General features: G+C 32.0%; 2 protein-coding genes across 5 annotated transcripts in view; one reads left to right on the forward strand and one right to left on the reverse strand.

Moving 5' to 3' along the window:
- LOC134706579 (serine/threonine-protein kinase tousled-like 2) overlaps positions 1-7244 on the forward strand; it is a 29044-nt gene extending 21800 nt beyond the window's left edge. For 3 of the 4 annotated variants that reach the window (XM_063565631.1, XM_063565628.1, XM_063565630.1), the window contains exons 19-21: positions 245-352; positions 834-937; positions 3179-7244. In XM_063565631.1, the coding sequence (XP_063421701.1) occupies positions 245-352; positions 834-937; positions 3179-3287 (321 nt within the window). In that variant the 3' untranslated portion in view covers positions 3288-7244. Of the gene's footprint in view, positions 1-244; positions 353-833; positions 938-2434; positions 2495-3178 lie in introns of all 4 variants that reach the window. The other variant, XM_063565629.1, reaches the window with a different exon arrangement.
- A 4984-nt stretch (positions 7245-12228) lies between these two features.
- On the reverse strand, positions 12229-15120 carry LOC134706580 (tubulin alpha-1A chain). Its single transcript, XM_063565633.1, has 3 exons — positions 14965-15120; positions 14216-14438; positions 12229-13555 (listed from the first exon to the last, which is right to left on the reverse strand). Exons 1-3 carry the CDS (start codon positions 14965-14967, stop codon positions 12426-12428), a joined length of 1356 nt encoding a protein of 451 aa, XP_063421703.1. The 5' UTR covers positions 14968-15120; the 3' UTR covers positions 12229-12425.
- Positions 15121-20667: the final 5547 nt, after the last annotated feature.

The raw sequence follows: 20667 nt of genomic DNA on the forward strand, positions 1-20667 counted from the left end.
AGTGTACTTTGGACACATTCTTGTTAATCTGTAGTTCCCAGTGCAAAATGAATGCTATTTTTATACCTTTCAGTGTTTGTTGTTTCAAGCTTTTTATATTTGCAGTATATGATTTCAGATTTTAGGAATGCATGAAGGTTAAATTCAAAACAATTAACATGTGATTATTTATTTCCTGTGTAGACTTGTTACATTTAAACATAATGTGTTGGTCACACTACATTAATTATTTTTTTCCTTTCAGCCATTTGGCCATAATTTATCCCAAGCTGCCATTTTAGAAGAAAATACAATTCTCAAAGCAACAGAGGTGGATTTTCCATCAAAACCTCCAGTCAGTTCTGAGGCAAAGGTAATTTAATAAAACTTCTAATTATAGACAACTTTAGAGTTTAACAAAAGTGTTTTGAAAATGGTCCAGTAATATAAAAACCAGTAACATCAATCTCCTCTTACACATGGAACTTGTGTCACCAACAGCAAATGTATGTCTACTAACCACTGGAATTCATGTGTCATTCAGTTCATCCATTGAAAGACCTTAATAATGTTGAATTGTTGTGATTTATGTGAGCCCTTCATAGTTTGGATTTATTATTGTACACCTTATCTGTTCGTTAGCACTTCATACATTGTCGTAGAACATTACTCGAGGAAGCATTTAAAGATATAGGATTCTGATTCCATCTGTCAAATTGGAGATGATTAAATTTACTAATTTTAATATTGCAATATGTAGTACAGTTCTCCTGTAAATGGTTAGCGTAAATTAAGTGACCAGTATGAAAGATATGTTTCCAGTAATATTGAGAATAATTCTATTTGAATTTCAGAATTTTATTAGGGCATGTCTCAGGTATAAGAAAGAGGAAAGACCAGATGTCATGCAGTTGTCATTACATGACTATCTTAAACCTACATCTATAAGATCTAAAGGGTAAGTATTGTAAATCTAGGGTAAATTCAGAAATTATTACATGCATTTATTTTTGCGATTTTTTCATTTTAGACTAAATTGCTATTTTAATTTTTGGGACATTGAGAAAAATCCTGATTTTTTCTTATAAAAATTGTGAGTTGAAATTATTATGATTATAACCCTTTCTCATTTTTTGCAATGATAAAAAACATAGCAATAATTTCTGAATTCACAGTACCCATTAAAATCTTAAACCTACCCTTGCTTTTGCCTTTATGCTATCATGAGACTGACATATTTGTAACAAAGATTCATGCCACACTGGTTTAAGTCGAAAATATAGATTTTTTTCTGCCATGAGAAATGATTTGTGTTATTGTAATAATTCAGATTTTTCAGGAAATAATTGTTTTGTTTCATTAAAGTTATTGTAACTACCTTGAGTTAACTTTTCGTCCATTGTTGCATTAAAGGCGTTAAATTCCTGTCCACCTCATACAAAAATTGTTTACAATTTGTAAAGGAGTAGGTCCGGAAAGGGACGGTTTTGGCCTCAAATTTCAAGTTCATCTGACGAAAGATGGTGTACACTTTTTAAACACTTAAATGTCTTTCGATTGATTCAATTATTTTTTGTAAAAGATTTTAACAGATTCACACATTAAAAACGCTCACATTCAAGCTTAAATATAAAAAATCTATCAAATATGCCAAAAACTTTCACTTTTCAGATGATTTTTGTCAAATATGAAAGTGGCCGCATCCGTGTTCATCCTCGACCTTTATATATGTTATGTATTATCATTAAACACAACTTACATTTCAATATCAAGAATGAACATAAAATTGAGAAAGGAAATGGTGAATATGTCAAAGCGACAACCACCCGACCATAGAGCAGATGAATGCGGCCACTTTCATTTAAGACGGAAACCGTCTAAAATTTAACTAAAATGGTGAAGTTGTGATGATTTCAGTAATTTAGCAGCAAGTACTCGATATATGTGCATTGTAATGCCAAAGTAAGCCCATATTTATGTAGCAGAGGCGTTATACCTTCCAAAAAGTACCTAAAAGATTACATTTGAATAATTTTGTAAAAGTACTATATTTTGGGGCCAAAAAGGGGTTTTACTGAACCTACTCCTTTACTTCATACATCATTGCAAAATTCATACAAACCACAGATTGGAGAGAGACCAACTATGATCAAAATGTGTATTCTTACAATAATAAATAAAGACATATGTATGGCACAGCGACGAGGAAATAATAATAATGAGCCCAAAAATGAAAAATAGACATTCATTGCACCATCAATGGACATTTGGTTTTATCCCCTTAGCTACAAATATATACTTTCATATACTATGTTGTTTCTATTTATGACTCTTAAACTTGTTAAATTTATACATTTTGTAATTAAAAACAATCAATATATCAGATTGGTTTTCATTATTTTACTTTAATTTCTAGACGATAATTATTTTTCCTTTTTTCTTTTTTTTTCTTTAGATATGCAACAGTGCTAGATATTTAGTTGGTAGCTCCTGACAAGTGGAAAAATTATATTATGTAACTATAAATGACAATTTAGGACGTAAACTGAAACAACTGTTATGGAATACCCAAGCATGAAATAAAATTGGATTTGAACAATAAAAAAAAGAATTAGATAAATAGGATACAAAAAGCAAGATAAAAACTAACCACTAAAGAACCAATGAGAAAATATTCACTTCTCTTTAAAGCCTCACCACTTTACCCTGTGATTCTGAAATATAATAAAATCAGATGTTTATAGTCTTTTTTGTGAATTTGATTGTACTTATCTTGTATCAGTTGTTATTCTTATACATAAGATGAAATTAGAAAACTTGTTATCGCATAAACACAACTTTGTGTCAACTGTCTTTACAGCGCTGTAGTGCCTTGATTTAAATCAGCTTATGAATGACAATGTTTTTAGGTTTCTTGTAGATTTATCTTTTACTGTGGATTCATTATTATTCGTTGGATACTGATTTTAGTTGATTTCTCAGATACATTATGAATATATAAAAGAAGATGTGATATAATGTTGAGGAAAATTGCTTTTATTTTTAATTTGATTTATAATACAAATCTTCATGAGAATTGTTTTTGTACATGTTCATATTGAGTATTTAAAATAATATTTCAATAAGAATTAAGTTGCTATGCTTGAGAAACATATTTTATTGTTGAAGTATGATAATTAGACAAATGTTTCTATTTCAGACATCCTATTGAAGGACCTACTGGTAGTTACAACCACATTGGAATAAACAGTAATTCTAGCATTAATCAGCCTAGTCAGCCTTCGTTCACATTTGGGGATAAACTGTGACGGGGAGAGACACTTGCCAATCTGTGACTCTTTTGTTCAGGGAACTTTACCCTGGAGGAAACCAAAAAAGCGTTAATTGTTGTTTTGAATTCATGAAATTGTGAAGTCCAGTAAATTGTTATTGATGGCTGTGTTTATTTTCAGCATATTTGCCATACTTTATTCACATGTATACATTTATAATATTTTGGGATCATATTTGGGTATTATGCAGGTGGTAGCATCTTCTGTGAATAAATCACAAATTTAATTCATACTAAGTATTTTAAAACTTTAAACACAATGCAACTTTACAAAAGAAAATATTTAGATTTTTTTCTTATCGAACATACTTGTATATTTTCTGAAAAAAATGATAGTATGATAAATCCATGGAATAACTTCTTCAAATATAGAAACTGTTTGAACTCCCACATTATTTTGAATTTTTCCCTTTATAAATATTTCTGTTTAATCATATGTAAGGAAACTTATACACAATATACTAAAATATATGCACATTTTCAGTGTTAAAAAAAAGATAAAGGTAAATTGATGACAATTTGGGGTTTTATTAAATGGTAAAATATTGATTGAATATAAATACAGCCATGCAAAATATGGACATTAATTGTTACATGAGTCAGATGATTGTGTGTAATTAGCTGCTTGTGTAATTGTCTGTTTACATGTTAGTTATGCACACTTTGATTGAGAGGGGAAAATGAAGGGCATGGGTTGGAATGATAGGTAAAGCAGCATATATAATTGGAAAGAGGTATAAAATCAAGTCTTTTGGGGTTATTTTCTTACAAAGCTTCTTATGGTATTTATTTTGACACTGCATTATTAAATTTTCCGTAAAAAGGAAATACTGTAAACTGTTCTAAGCTGCATAAAATCAGTTATAAGAAAATCTATTTTTGCATAAAAAATTATGTGTTCCAACTTTTAGCAGATAATATTCCTTACATATATATATTATATATATAGGAACATTTGAAACATACATGTAATCAAAAGTTATAATTTTTTTGGGGTCTTGCATTTTTACTCTCTTTTTACACATACACGTTTAAAGGGGTACTAGCTACGAGATATATAAAAAAATTAAAGTAAGATTTTTTTTTGATAAATCAATAATGAAAGTGAAATAGTGAAATAATAATTCGCTTTTAGCAGCCAAAATAGTTCAATTTTGTCAAAATAAGCGAAGAAACATTGATATTTCCTAATTCACTTGCAAGTGAATCAGTCGACCTCATTAAATCCGTATTCATGTGAACTTAAGTTTAACCCTTAACTAGAGATTTACAATGCATGCATTGTACGTGTACTTGTTATTTTTAAAGAAAAAGAATGTCAACAATGAAAGTGAAACGACGGTAAACCATTTGATTACTCATTCGATCCATATAAAATCATTCTTATACGCTTAAAACAAATAGAAACATATATGTTTAATCTATAAAATCAAATCAAACAGACCTATAAAAATATAATTGCACGTGTTGGTTTAATCTATTTATATCTTTATTATGTTAACATCGCTTATATGGTCATTTGAGGTCAAATCGATAGTTAATTAGATGGCATCTAGACTAAAATTCACACGAAACGAACCTACATATTCTCTACCCCATGCTCTGTAAACAGTTTCTTTTTTACTTTTGGTAGTTTGGATAAATGTTTCACATTGTTATAAATCAAATATGAGAATTTTAGTCAAATCTGTGACCATGAATTTGACAGCTAGTGCCCCTTTAAATCTTTTATAAATAATTTAAATTTAGTGTTTTTGGATACTTAGTACTGGATTTCATTTCAGAAAGGTATACTGAGGAATCTCTGTTTAATATACTTCCTGTTTCAATAAACGTGTATATTTACCAAATGTTTTTCCATGTGCAAGTTATAAAATTTTGGTTGCATCAAATATTGAGCTTTGAAAGTTAATGATTATTACCAGTAGCTCATACTATGGTTTTGTTAAATGAAATTATTAATTTTGAAAATTTTTAAATTTTAAAATCGAAGTTGAATTAGCCACCAGTTTTGTAGTCCCATATGATTTTTTTTCTGAAAATAGATTTTCTTATACAACTTAGCTCACACAGTAAGTTTTCAAGCAAACAAGCAAGTCATCAAGGGATTTATTTTTAAAAAGCACACATGGGATCATTATTTAAACTTGGTAGTTGAACATACTAAACTCCCGTCACAATATTATAAAACTTTAAACAGATGTGAATCTAGGCTATATTGCATCAGCATGACATCGGTTTTATTTGTTGTATTTTTAGAATAACACCAGAAAATAATGGGTGTGATGAAGATTGTTAATTGTTCAATTTTATTGAAATTTTTATATTTTAGCAATAAGATTTATTTTAGTTAATAAGTGCTAGAAAGTGTTGTATAATCAGTGATTTGCACATCCTTTTAACATTACTGACGGTGATCGGAAAAAGATTTTACTTTTTCAAGATGTGCAAGTTATCTGGTACAACCTAATATTTTGGTGCCAAGATTGTCCCAATTGATTTTACAAGATGTAATTAGGTTGTCTTACATGAAGATTTTAATTTAATTTTATTTCTTTGCCAAAATGGGGAAGAAAGGCAAATGAGGGGAGAAAACTCTAGATGTCTTTCAAATTACAGTATATTATCTCCCCTATGTTTGCTCCTAAAGAGCAGGCTGTTTGATATGTGAGAATTGTTACTGATTTGTATTTTATGAAATGATTGTACAGAAAGTGAAATGTGTCAGTTGTTTGTGTATTGAAGGGTAATGTGTGACTGTGTGATTCACGTTTTATGCAAAAGTGTGAGTTGGTCCGTCTACAATCTGGTCAATCTGGTCAATCATGTCCTTTACATTTTAGATAAATTGTTTCTTAATCATGAGATTTTAAATGTTGTATATCTTAGGAAATTTTTTACAGAATTATGCTTGTAATATTAAGACTTTTATATATTCAGCTGTAAAAGAAGCACATTTTATTTGTGGCAAGTATGCCAAAATATTTATTGTCGGAATATCAAGTTTTTTGTTGTCAGTTTTATAAACTTCTATTTAAAGTAACAACATTTGGAATATAGATTACTGTTCTTGTCACTCTATAAACCCCATCTCTCCCTCCAACCAACATCAATGGGGGACATTTTTTTTCTTTTTAGATAAAAGGTTTATAAATAGGATTAAACATAGTACAATGAATCAAAACTTGATCAAATCAGAAAATCTATGCAACTTATGTGTTGGTCTTTGAATCCATCCACTTGTGATATTAAATGATCAGGGTGACCAAATTCATTCACCTATTGACATCGTTAACTTGAGTAAAGAAGGAAGACACACAAATTTTCATTTCAGTGTTATTCCTGTACTATAGAAATCCACAGTCCTTTGAACTTATTTCACTTTTTCTATACATTTTCTTATCTATTCTCTATTTTCTTCCTTTGAAATCGTCTTTTTGGAGTCTGTAAATTACTTGTATGTTATTGTATCATTGTAAAGTAATGTATCAGTTAAATGATACTAATTTCATTTGGTAAAAAAAAATATTGTGTTCATAATATGTTATTTTAGTATTCTGAAGATCGATTGTTGAGAAAAATTTTAATTTCCATTTTCTTTTTTAGGATTTTGTTAGACTGACAATAATATTAGCCATTTTAAATGCTAGTGTCAATGGCAAATTCCCTATTATACTCTTAAGAATGAAATTTCTTCTTAGAAAATAGTTATTGAAATTAGGTAATTAAATTTGGTGTAATGGAAGTTTATTTAAAGAATCAACTGTATATGGAATCAAAAGAATATGTATTGACGCGATGTTTATTGGTATTTTATATAAGTCTTTCATTTTAATGGACCAGACAATGTTTTAAGTGTGAATGTGAGAGAGAGAATGTACAGTTAACCCTTCACACAGTTGTGAAGGATAATAAATTAATATTTTTCATGTGATTCTTTATTGTTATTGATGAGCCCTTTTAGAGTATTATATTGACTACACAGGTTTGATGGTGTCACAGTTATGTACATGTGTTGTTACATCACTATTTATGGGAAAATGCTCCCTGGTCAATGTTTAAGAATGTTTTTGCTTTCTATACCTAACTAGTTCATACAAATAAGAATGGAAATGGGGAATATGTCGGAGACAACAACCCAAACTAAGAGCAAATAACAGCCAAAGGCCATCAATGGGTCTAATGCAGCGAGGAAATCCAGCACCCAGGGTAGTCCTCAGCTGGCTCCTAAATAAAAAGGTGTACAAGTTTAGTACAAAATTGACAGCATACTTTACTCCCAAACATAAAAATAAGAAACATACAAGACTAACAACGGCCAGATGCTCCTGACTTGGACAGTCACAGAAATGTGGCAGGGTTAAACATGCTTTGTGAGAACCTCTAGAGAATTCTCAACCCTCCCCTATACCTCTAGCCAATGTAGAATAAACGAACGCACAGTTAACAATTTGGATGTCTGCAATATTGTTGAGATGAATGTGAAATGTCTTGGTGATTATATAGCCTGGTGTAATGTCCTGTATCAATAGAAATTGGTCAAGAGCCACAACAAAAGTTTGATAGAGTTCTATTAACAGACAGGGGCGTAGCTCCCTATACGCCAACATGCAGTTGCGTGCACATCAATTCGGTATGCAAAATAAAAATTTATAAGTTAAATGTTTAAAGGAAACACATATATGCAATCGCTTTTTTTAATGATGTAATGCCATTAAATAGCGGCATTTGGTTTGAAAATTAAAGTTTTATTGGAAATGAAGACTAACAGTGACTTGTATCTATTACAATTCGTCATGATCGGCGATAGTTGCTTGCAGATCATTTCTCTCTGGCTACGCCCCTGACAGATTCTATTGATCTTAAAGTAACTTAATCTATTTTTATCATCTTTACTATTGAACTGGTCTTTTACATCACTGACTTTTTGTCAGGTCATATTTTAAGAGTTAAAAAAAAGATATTGTTGAGTCAGACTGTGGACCATCCAATATCTCTATTTATAGCTAGACTTGAAGAGTTCTTGAAGCACCCAGGTAGTATCAGCACACTTTGTTTTGAACCATTTCTAAATTACTGTGTTCTGAAATGCCCCAAATTCTTGATCTGTATAATGAAACAGACTGAACAAGACTTTCATATAGTTGTGTAAACATGTCATAATCCATACCGCCACATGCAATGAACTTTGTATTTAGTGTGCAGAAGGTTGTGTTCTTTTCGACCTCCTTATTTCCCTCACTAAATTTCCAATTTAGATGTACATCAAGCCACAGTCTGAGATATAGATATTTACTGCACTATAGATCAATACTTGTTTCTCAGAAAAGAAAGTCAAAGTTCAACCCAGGGATTGGCAAATAAAAAAAAAATACAATATGTATACTATTAAATAAGTATGCACCAATACTTATTATTGTATAGCAATATAATATTTCCAACAGAAAGTAACCAAAAGTTACCGTGCAATAAATTCTAAAATTGCACTAGTGCAATAAATCTTGAAAATTCATGACGTCATCAACGACAAAATCTTAGTTTAAACCAATTTTTATTTTTAAATATATTGCTATACAATAAAAGGGTTATTGCATGAATATTGGGGAATATTGTCCCTCATAGAACATATATTGCACAAGCTTGTGCAATATAAAATTCTACCCAAGACAATATTCATGCAGTAACCCTATATTATTTTACTTGTAAAGTAAGGCTAGTATTAGTCATTAACCAATAATCGAGTTTATAATTTTCGAGTATTCACCTAAAATATAAGTAAATAAAAAATGAAATAGCCAAAAGCAACAACATGGTTTGTTCTATCTATCCCAAACATTTCAGAAAATTTTGACAATCAAACAAGAAGTAACTGCCCCTGAATGAATAATTTATACCAATTTTTAGTCTTACTTCTATCTTCACAACTATAGGAGCAAGGTTATATGGGTGAATTTAATAAATGACCAGCACTACACTACCCATCAAAGTGGAGAAAAATGTAAAACCTGTTTTGAGTAATTGCCACTAAAATAACAGATTTTTGCAGTTTTTGGCTGTGATTTGGTATCTTATATTGAACATTTAAGAAAAAAAACTTACCTGTTAAGGAGTTATTGCACCAGAATTATCTACCCCTTTCATGAAGGACTAAGTGTGTATTTGCCATCACTTTGCCTCTTCTAATTGAAAAATCACCTGGGTAACTGCTATATCAGTATATTTATTAAAAGCAAAGTTTTTCATTTTATTTACAGGACATCGACTATAAAGTTTGACCATCAATATTTGTCAACTATATGTGGTTTATAGAATGCTTGTAAGGTGAACTTGTCTGTCTGACATGTTTCATCTGACCTTGACCTCGTTTTCATTGTTCATTAGTCAATGTTTAAGTTTGGGTATCGGTCTGTTTCTGGAATACTAATAGCAATTGGTCAGTTATGTTTGATGTATGGAATCATTGAAGGGTAAGCATGGGGATTCAAAGCTTGTTTGATAATGAAATCTCGTGCTTGTGTGGAAATTTTTTATAAAAAGAAAATACTAGTATAACAATTGCAAATAAGGCCTGGAGAGATAATGAAATTCTCGTTTTTTGTGTGTAAATTCTTATAAAAAGAAAATATAACAATTGCAAATAAGGCGTGGAGAGATAATGAATTCTCGTTTTTTGTGTGTAAATTCTTATAAAAAGAAAATATAACAATTGCAAATATGGCCTGGAGATATGATATGATTACCTCTAAGAGTTATCACAATGGGTTTTGACGAAGAGATCGTGGGGAAGATGGTGAGTACTCTTATATCGGTACTTATTTTTGTGCTTCCTGCTAATCTAATTTACTGTTTGTTGTGCAGTTACACAATTGTCTCTGGATAGGGAAGGGTTGGGATTTCGAAAACATATTAAACACCGCCCCTTTTTGTTTATGTTTGTCCCAATTCAGATGCCTGAAAGTCAGAGGAAGACGTTTGTTGATGTCTGTCATATTTGTTTTTCGTTTATTGTCGCTGAGTTTTATCTTAGGTCTGGCCTTTGGGTTTCTCGTTTGAATTGTTTAAAGTTTTGTCATGTCTGAGAATTGTATATCTTACTTTACAATGGGTTCCTCGTTGTTAAAGGTTATACGATGATCTTCGCTTGTTTACGTTCACGTCTTTACTCTCTGGTGCAGTTTTCTCATTGGTAATCTATCCCCTTATTTTTTTAGTGATATGGTGTCCCTTTCTCTGTGTTGATTTTAATAGTGCGTTTTTCTCTGTATTGATTCAAGCTAGTTTATTCAAGTATTAGAAGGGCTGAGTACACACAAACCTTGATTTTTCTGTGTGTACATTTCCAAAATCGACAACCTCGCGTCGTTGATGGTTGTAGATGTTCCTTACGCTAATGTTTTGTTCATGTTTAGAATTTGTTATTCAGTGCAGACATTTGGTAGTTACTGTTACATTTATAATATACATGACTTGTTCGAGACCAGGGGTTATTTAGAACTTGATACTATGAAATAGACGTTTTTCAATAACTAAACATTGGACAGGCTTTTGATGAAGCTTTTTGTTCTGTTCCCATTGCTTTGTTTACTTCATCTTTTCGTGTTAATATAACGAATCTAATGAGCAAGGCATTGATATACGAGAACGGTCGACAACATTAAATGTAAATAGAATCATATTCAAAACAATGTGGTCCTGGCCATTGATTGACGACCTAAATTATCCAATTGACTGGGACAGATTAGGTGAACGTTTGTCTGTAACGACCATTGCTTTTTGAATATGATTCTATATGTACGTGTAATGCCGTCTTCGGTCTTTTGAGTCGATAGATCAATTTGTTTCTTTAAAAGTCGTATACATGTAGTTGGTTTTTGTTTTTGAAAATCAATCCCCTTATATACGTCCTGAACGTGCATGAAATGTAAACCACTAGATGTTATAAGCAAACAACAATAAAAACCCAGATTGTTTGTTCTCAATCAAGATGGTATGTTTTAAATTTCAGTTGTTTTTAAATACTGTCGACGCCTCAAAAAAGCCAATGTGTATTTGATAGCCTTCTTGTGAATAGAATGGTTATTTTTAATAAAAACTTTATTAAACAACGTCGCACTGACTTTATACGGTATCAATACAAGTAGTTTTTTAGTCTCAATTAACCTACATAGAAACCAATTGTGATTTCTGTAAGTATTTACGCTTTTTCATGGGTTGATGTAATTATATAATTTAAAACTAGAAATCAACGAATTTACAACTGGAAGTTTCTCCATTGACAACCACACTTCATCTTGTATTTATTAAGGTTGTTGTGTTATCGTATTCTGTGTACCCCTTTTGTTCGCATAATAAAAAATGTATGTATCATCGTAATAAGAAAATATGATGCAGTCTGATTAAAATAGTGTACATATCATGTGTCTTAGCATTGCTTACAAGATTTGTGATAAAAGTTTAGACAAATTATCTGTATTCTAGTACGATTGGATATGGTCTATCCACAAAAGCTCAAAAGATGAGTAAGGAATTATAGGTCACCGTTTGGCCTTCAACAATGAGATAACCTATGCCATATATTAAGCTTAAAAGGAAACCGACATGAACAATGTGAGACAAGTCCTGTTTGAAAAGACTGAAAGAGATAAATCTAGCTTTTGTACCAATATACTGTTACAAGATTACATTGGAAACACCAAAAACCGCACCTCTTAGTATGTGTGTATTCTTTGAACAATTAGTAGTTTCTCACGGAAACAAACTTTTAGCCCTTTAATTGATCAACAAAAACAAACTAACACAACACAAATGTTCGGGAAAGTATAAACTATTCCAATGCATACCAGTATTTTGAAGAAGTTAAATTCGCTATGTTGTCATAAACAACCCAAGTCAAGCAGAAAATAAGCAAAACAAGTATATATCAGTACAATAAACTTTTATTTTTAGTCTTATAGCAAGTTTATGTCAACAATTTAACAACATATTTCAACGTTCAAAGATGTAAACGATCCTATAAAGTTCTATTTCTTTACAGTGTGCGTAAGGTTGTGTTTTGACACTGTTGGGATGGTAATGTTATCGTAATTTCAAAATGTTATTGTTCTTATATCACTGTTTAATATTCTTCTCCTTCTTCTTCACCTTCACCCTCTACGGAGTCAACTCCAACTTCTTCGTAATCCTTCTCAAGAGCAGCCAAATCTTCACGGGCTTCTGAGAATTCTCCTTCCTCCATACCTTCTCCGACGTACCAATGGACGAAAGCACGTTTGGCGTACATCAAGTCAAATTTGTGGTCAAGACGAGCCCAGGCCTCAGCAATGGCGGTTGTGTTGCTCAACATGCAGACGGCTCTCTGTACTTTAGCCAAATCACCTCCTGGTACAACAGTTGGTGGTTGGTAGTTAATTCCGACCTTGAAACCTGTTGGACACCAGTCGACGAACTGGATGGTTCTCTTTGTCTTAATTGTGGCAATGGCAGCGTTGACGTCCTTTGGTACAACATCACCTCTGTACAACATACAACAGGCCATGTACTTTCCGTGACGTGGATCACATTTTACCATCTGGTTAGCTGGTTCGAAACAAGCATTGGTGATCTCGGCAACGGAGAGCTGTTCATGGTATGCCTTCTCGGCAGAGATGACTGGGGCATATGTAGCCAATGGGAAATGAATACGTGGGTATGGTACCAAGTTGGTCTGGAACTCAGTCAAATCGACGTTGAGTGCACCATCGAATCTGAGTGATGCAGTGATCGAGCTGACAATCTGACCAATGAGTCTGTTCAAGTTGGTGTATGTTGGTCTCTCGATGTCCAAGTTACGTCTGCAGATATCGTAGATGGCCTCATTGTCTACCATGAAAGCACAGTCTGAGTGCTCAAGGGTGGTATGGGTGGTCAAGATGGAGTTGTATGGTTCAACGACAGCGGTGGAGATCTGTGGGGCTGGGTAGATAGCGAACTCCAATTTTGATTTCTTTCCATAGTCGACGCTGAGACGCTCCATGAGAAGTGAAGTGAATCCTGATCCGGTACCACCACCGAAGCTGTGGAAGATGAGGAAACCTTGTAGACCGGTACATTGATCAGCCAATTTACGGATTCTGTCCAATACCAAGTCGACGATTTCCTTACCGATGGTGTAGTGACCTCTGGCATAGTTGTTAGCGGCATCCTCCTTTCCAGTGATCAGTTGTTCTGGGTGGAAAAGTTGACGGTAAGTACCAGTTCTGACCTCATCTGAAATTGTAAATAAAAAGTATAATTAATAAGAAGAACTTTTTCTAGTATTTCAATCATATGGTATTTGGATGAGGATTTACAGAATAGATAATATTTGGAAAAAAAACAGAGAAAAGTGGTAAAAAAAAGAAATGTGAGTATTGAGAAACTAATATTCATCATATAAAAAAAGGAAAAAAAAAAGGGAAAACGGATAAATACCAGAGAAAATTGCCCAGAAAATTAAAAAATCACAAACGAAGGACACCCCATCAAGACCTTCTTTGCATAATGTTTTATTATAAACTTAATTGTAACTTTTACATTTAAATAAAATCAATGAACCACTTGAGTGTATATTTAACGATAAGGATAATAACTGGTCAATCAAATAAAACATGAATGGAAAACAATTACAAAAGAATTTAAACATGTATGATCATGTTAGTAAAAGTGTGAATTTTTTCAATGTATTACGCGTTTTATGACCAAGTTTGATAGAACTGAAAATTTTTGACAAAATTAAACAGTAAATTTGTATGTAAATTTAATAGTTCAAATGAAGTTCACTCATCTCACATGACGGAATAATTTAATCATAGGCTATTATATTTCGACTATTTTTTCTGTGATACCAAAATAAGTTATTTAAAAAAAAGTACTGAATCTTCAACTTACCGACTACTGTTGGCTCAAGATCGACAAAGACAGCTCTTGGTACGTGTTTGCCAGCTCCAGTCTCACTGAAGAAGGTGTTGAAGGAGTCATCACCACCACCAATGGTCTTGTCTGAGGGCATCTGACCATCAGGTTGGATGCCGTGCTCCAAACAGTACAATTCCCAACAGGCATTACCAATCTGGACTCCGGCCTGTCCGACGTGGATGGAAATACATTCTCGCTGAAAAAGCACATACAGACAGTTAAGAACATGAAATTATCAACAACATTTGGCATTAACATTTTCCTATGAATTACAGCTGACATGAACGTCTTAGTCATGCTATTCTGGTATTTGACATACACTTAAGAAATTAACATTATTTTTTTATATAAGCAAATATTTTGAATTGAACCAAAAATAAATAAAGATTGACACTATTTTTAATCTATTTTTTGAAACACAGGAACGCTGATATAACAACCTCAGTGGAACAGTCAGACAAATCAGCTATTGCAATGAAAAACCATCAAATGTTTGATTATAAGGAAGTATCTATAGATTAGAAATCTTCCATTTCATTTTTTTTTTCACTTTACTTATCTTTAAAATTTTATTCAATTCTAATTGAAAAAAACCCAAGCGTAAAATAAAAGATAAAAGAAACTTGTCATTTATACTGTTCTTGTATCGAAATAATCATTTTCTTAAATAAGTAATTACAAAAGAAAACCAAAAAATAGTGTTAATATTAAAATTGACTTACCATGTTGACGATTTAGTTGTTCTGTTACTGAAATAAAAACAAAAAGTCCTTCGCTCACTGTGACTTGAGGTGTCGTGTGAGAAATAAGGTATAATAATGTTTGCTTCATAACTTCTTGTATTTATACGAAATCCAAAGTCGTTGCTAGGAACAGCAATCAAAAGCTTGGTTTTCTATTGGTTGAAAGTGAGGGACAACAAGATACTAATTCGAAGTCCTCGGACTTTTCGTTCAAATAATTAAGAAAAGTCCCGAGAATGTCGATCAAGATATTTAAATGTTACCGGTTAATTTGTTTACACGTGTCCCATAGCGATAATAATCATTAACGGTATTTTGACACTCATAACATTTAAGATTAAAAATCAAGATTAAATTTCAATGTGTGTTGATTTTGGAATAAAATCATCTATTTAATCCCTATCCGACATGTCCAAACTACTGTTAATAAGGATTTTACTGACGATAGGATTTCGCAACACAACGAATTGTGTAATTTAAAATTATTATTCAACAACTCAAAGATAAATAAAAAGACTGAAATTATTAAATGAATTTTGATAGGTTTATTACTCATATTTTCCTGTGACTATTATACTAGCATTAGTCCCAGTATACTAGCATTAATCCCACTATTTACTCTTGAATAAGTTTTTATTAAAAAAAATCAACTGCAATTTTATACTAGCTGTTTGCCAAATGTTCAACCAAGGATTTATGAGTATCAAATTATTGGTCCAATTTAAAACTGTCTGTGCTTTAACCTATATCACTTTTTTGCATTGTTTTTATGAAAGATTTTTTTATAGTGTACAAATTAAATTTAATTTAACATTCAGTGACGTTAATTTTAAAGTTGGAAAAACTTGAAAAGAAGAAAATAAGAAATATACGAAAATAGTACCAAATATAACAAAAGAAGATAATAAGACAACTCTTCACAAGAGACTAAAATTACACAGAAATTAACAGTTACAGGTCATCGTATGGCTTTCAACAATAAGCAAACCCCATACCACATAGTCAGCGTTAAAATGTCCCGAATTGACAAATGTTAAACAATTCAAACAAGAAAACGAACGGCTTGATTTATGTAACATAAAAATGAACGAAAAACAAAACTAATATTTACACATCAACAACGACAACCACTGAATTACAGGCTCTTGACTTGGGACAGGCAGATACATTGATATATCAAAGGTTATTTTATTATGTTACAGATCAAACAAAAGCACTAAACATAAATATTGTATTTCTTAATCAAACACAAAATCTATTACGAATTTGGTAGTTATTACAGAGAAATATATAGTATGTAGTTGTATTATATAATCTTATAAGTCTCTGGTTATTAGTCGTTCTTCAAGTTTTCAAATACCAATATTATATATGAGATATTTAATCTATTATAATTGTATCCAGGTATAATTCATCAAGTATTTACATGACTAACGTAATTGATTCCATATATTTAAATATTTCTGCCTGCATTCAAATGTTCAAAAATTCAAATTGAGCATTAATTTAAAACGAAAATGTGTTGTACACAATTAGACATACTACCAATGCAAAGATTAATTTATTTTAAGGTACAAATTGCTCATAATTAAATTCAAAAGGTGTACACAATAGTAATTAACAAAATATGCCTGTTAGCAATTCATTTTAATAATTGCATATTAGTAAGGGGGGCAAGGGGGTTCCAAATAACAGCAAAACAGCAAATTGATTTGGCTTATGAATTAAAATGGACAAAAACAGATAACAGTAAATGAAATATTCAAATAAGTCGGGTCCTTGACAAATCCGGTATTTCTTATTACGGGTATAATCCTTTGTAATGAATTCCATTTTCTATGAACATGGGTTTTAGAATTATGTATCTAGATATGTATTTGGTATATTCTTGTCCGTTCTTCGTCAACATGTCGGACATAAACTCAAACACTCTTTAACCAATTTACATAAAACTTTGGGAAATTGATATATCTATTGACGTGAGCTCCCTGTCGTTTTTTTTTTAATAAATTTTAGATCTTCTGAGTAACGGGGTTTTATTCAATAAAAATGGTGCTTTTTTCTTCAGTTTTCTGATAATATCTCAACAATCCTTTCACAAATTTGCAAAGAATTTTGATGAATTGATTATATCTATTGACATGAGCTCAATATAAATTTAAGATTTTACGTTTCCGAGTTAAGGGGTTTTATTAATTGAAGAGGGGGGATTTTCTAGTTTGCGGACATTAACACAAACACGTTTTCAGTAGTTCTCATGAAACTTTGCTGAATTATTTTTGTCTATTGTTGTAAGCGCCCTTTCGATTTTTTATTAATTTTCGATTTTATGTTATTCAATTAAGGGGTTTATTCATTAAAAAAGATGGTATTTTCCAGTTTTCGGATAATATCTCAAAAATGTTTTTAGCAGTTCTCATGATACTTTGATGTATTGTTTATATACATGATATATATTGCCTTACTGAAGCTCCCTTTCAGTTTTTGTGAATATCTGATATGACATTGAGATGTTATCGAATATTTAAAAAAGGCGACGGGATGATCATGCGCTCATGGCGTAGCTGTTTATTTGTATATAGGGTAGAAAAATCAAAAACACCAATTAAAAGCATGCAATTTATCAAGTACCTCGGACCAATTTTGACACTCCAAAAGTACTTTATTCCACTATTTTCAAAGGCCTTATTTGTAAAAAAAATTATCAGGTTTTTGATTTTTCCAAGTCTACTAGTAAGTAGAATACATAGTGCAGTAGGGTAACAATGGCTTGAAGACGAAATAAACCTTTGATTGTAATGAGTTATGTGCAGCTTCGGAACCCAGTACATGGTGGGAACCGTTTCATTGTACAATGTATTTCGTTCTGCTTTAAAAAGAGCTGAGTCTATGTACCATATACTATAAAAGGTTAGCTGGTTGTAAGAACCTAGTCCTTAATTGAGATCCTTGTCAGATATTCCTAGCCATATTTTTTCCTTTTTTTCATATTAAAAATTATTCTAATTTAATATGTTTGTACGGGAAACAACGAACATTATCCTCCTCATACAAAAAAATAAGATACTTCTAAATAAATTTTCCAAAAAAAATGGAATGTATTACAAAGGATAATTATAAGATGTACTGGAATTGTCCTGGACCTCACTTCTGTAATGGGTATATGTTAATAGAATCCTTAATGGATAACATTACAATTTTCAATAACAGTTAACAGCAAATACATTATCACAATAAAATAACAGACAACAAAAAAACTAAAAGCCCAATAACAGCTAACAGAGAATACGACAATAACAGCTAACAGCAAATATATTTTCAGAATAACAGATAACAAAGAATTAAAATGCCCCATAACAGCATTGTTTTATGTTATTCTTAACATTTGTATACTTTTAATTTGTTTTATGTTTTATGTATAAAATTGAGAATGGAAATGGGGAATGTGTCAAAGAGACAACAACCCGACCATATAAAAAAAACAAAAATAACAGCAGAAGGTCACCAACAGGTCTTCAATGTAGCGAGAAATTCCCGCATCCGGAGGCGTCCTTCAGCTGGCCCCTAAACAAGTATATACTAGTTCAGTGATAATGAACGCCATACTAATTTCCAAATTGTACACAAGAAGCTAAAATTAAAAAAATACAAGACTAACAAAAGCCAGAGGCTCCCGACTTGGGACAGGCGCAAAAATGCGGCGGGGTTAAACATGTTTATGAGATCTCAACCCTCCCCCTATACCTCTAGCCAATGTAGAAAAGTAAATGCATAACAATACGAACATTTAAAATTCAATTCAAGAGAAGTCCGAGTCTGATGTCAAAAGATGTAACCAAAGAAAATAAACAAAATGACAACAATACATAAATAACAACAGACTACTAGCAGTTAACTGACATGCCAGCTCCAGACTTCAGTTAAAATGATTGAAAGATTATGATTTCATCATATGAATATCAGGCACAATCCTTCCCGTTAGGGGTTTAGTATCATACCATCATAACATATATGAGAAGAACATAACCCGTGTCATGCCAACAACTGGTTTTTGAATAAATTTATATATATATATAAATATATGTGCATGTATATACCATTTTTTATAGTCTCTCATAACTCTTTTTAGAGTGGCTCTTGTTTTATATTGTATTATTTAAATTGTAATATTATGTAAATGTTTTAGAAGAAGTGAGACTCAAATAAAATATTGTCTTGTCTTGTCTTGCATAACAGCTAAACCCCTTGCCCCCCTCTCATTAGTGATTGATTGTTGGTGTTTTAACGCCCCTTTTAAGCGCCATTTTATGGCTTTTTGGGTGGAGGAAGCCGAAGTGCTCGGAGAAAACCACGGAACTTTAAAAGAAACTTGAAAACTTACTAACCTAGTCAGTTGGCCACCGAGGCCCCTTTTTATCGAAAAAGCGATCCGACATTCCGTCGTCGTAGTCGTCGTCGTCGGCGGCGGCGTCAACAAATATTCACTCTGTGGTTAATTTTTTTTTATTTAAAAAAAAAAGGATTTCCACTTAACTTGGACCGAAGTTTATTTATTATCATAAAATAGTATCGAGATTTTTTTTAAAACCCCTCTTTGTCCGCATTTTACTTATAAATGGACTATTTTCTACCATTTAATATTACATTCACTCTGTGGATAAAGTTTTTGGAAATTTAATAACTTTCTTAAACTATCCTTGATTTCTACCAATCTTGGACAGAAGCTTTTTTTATGATCAAAAGCTAGTATCTAGAAGGACATTTTCTAAAATAAATTTCCTGTTTTTCTATATATTAACATTACATGCAATCTGCAGTTTAAGTCCTACAAACATTTATTAGATTCATAAAGTAGGCGAGACACTGGGTTCCGCGGAACCCTTAAAAAAATCTCCTTAAAGGTATGGGGTCTCAAACTGTCTGTCTGTCTGTCTGTCTGTCTGTCTGTCTGTCTGTCTGTCTGTCTGTCTGTCTGTCTGTCTGTCTGTCTGTCTGTCTGTCTGTCTGTCTGTCTGTCTGTCTGTCTGTCTGTCTGTCTGTCTGTCTGTCTGTCTGTCTGTCTGTCTGTCTGTCTGTCTGTCTGTCTGTCTGTCTGTCTGTCTGTCTGTCTGTCTGTCTGTCTGTCTGTCTGTCTGTCTGTCTGTCTGTCTGTCTGTCTGTCTGTCTGTCTGTCTGTCTGTCTGTCTGTCTGTCTGTCCTCAGTGATGTTCGAGGCTTGAATATTTGAAAATCTTTAACTTAGTTATACAAGAATTTAAGTCTTAGATACAGGATTATTTTATAGATTGTTATTAATTTTGAACTAGCTGTAAGTAACTGCGAGTATTCTCATACTAGTACTTTGCATCATTTTTGTTGTGATGGATTTATAGATACCCTGACACGTCTGGGTTGTGTTTTTGTTTGATGGTTCTTTGTTTTGTATCGATCTGACGAGTCACGTGCTTTTCAATTGATTTTTATAGTTTGTTCTTGTGTTGTGTTGTAACACCACTATCCCTGGTGTAGGGAGGGTTGAGAGCTCATCGATATGTTTAACCCCATCACATGCTTTATGTGCCTATCCAAAGTCAGGAGTCTGTAGTTCAGTGGTTATCGTTGTTTCACGTCTGTTGTTTTTGTTCGTCGAAAATGTTTTTTTTTGTATAAACTAGGCCGTTAATTAGAGTTCTCAACTGAATT

Source organism: Mytilus trossulus, chromosome 2, assembly GCF_036588685.1.
Source record: "Mytilus trossulus isolate FHL-02 chromosome 2, PNRI_Mtr1.1.1.hap1, whole genome shotgun sequence".
NCBI lineage: Eukaryota > Metazoa > Mollusca > Bivalvia > Mytilida > Mytilidae > Mytilus > Mytilus trossulus.

Coding starts and splice junctions, on each gene's coding strand:
- LOC134706580 (XM_063565633.1), bottom strand. Junction 13,556..14,215: donor TCTTGAGCCAACAGTAGTCG/GTAAGTTGAAGA, acceptor TTACAATTTCAG/ATGAGGTCAGAACTGGTACT.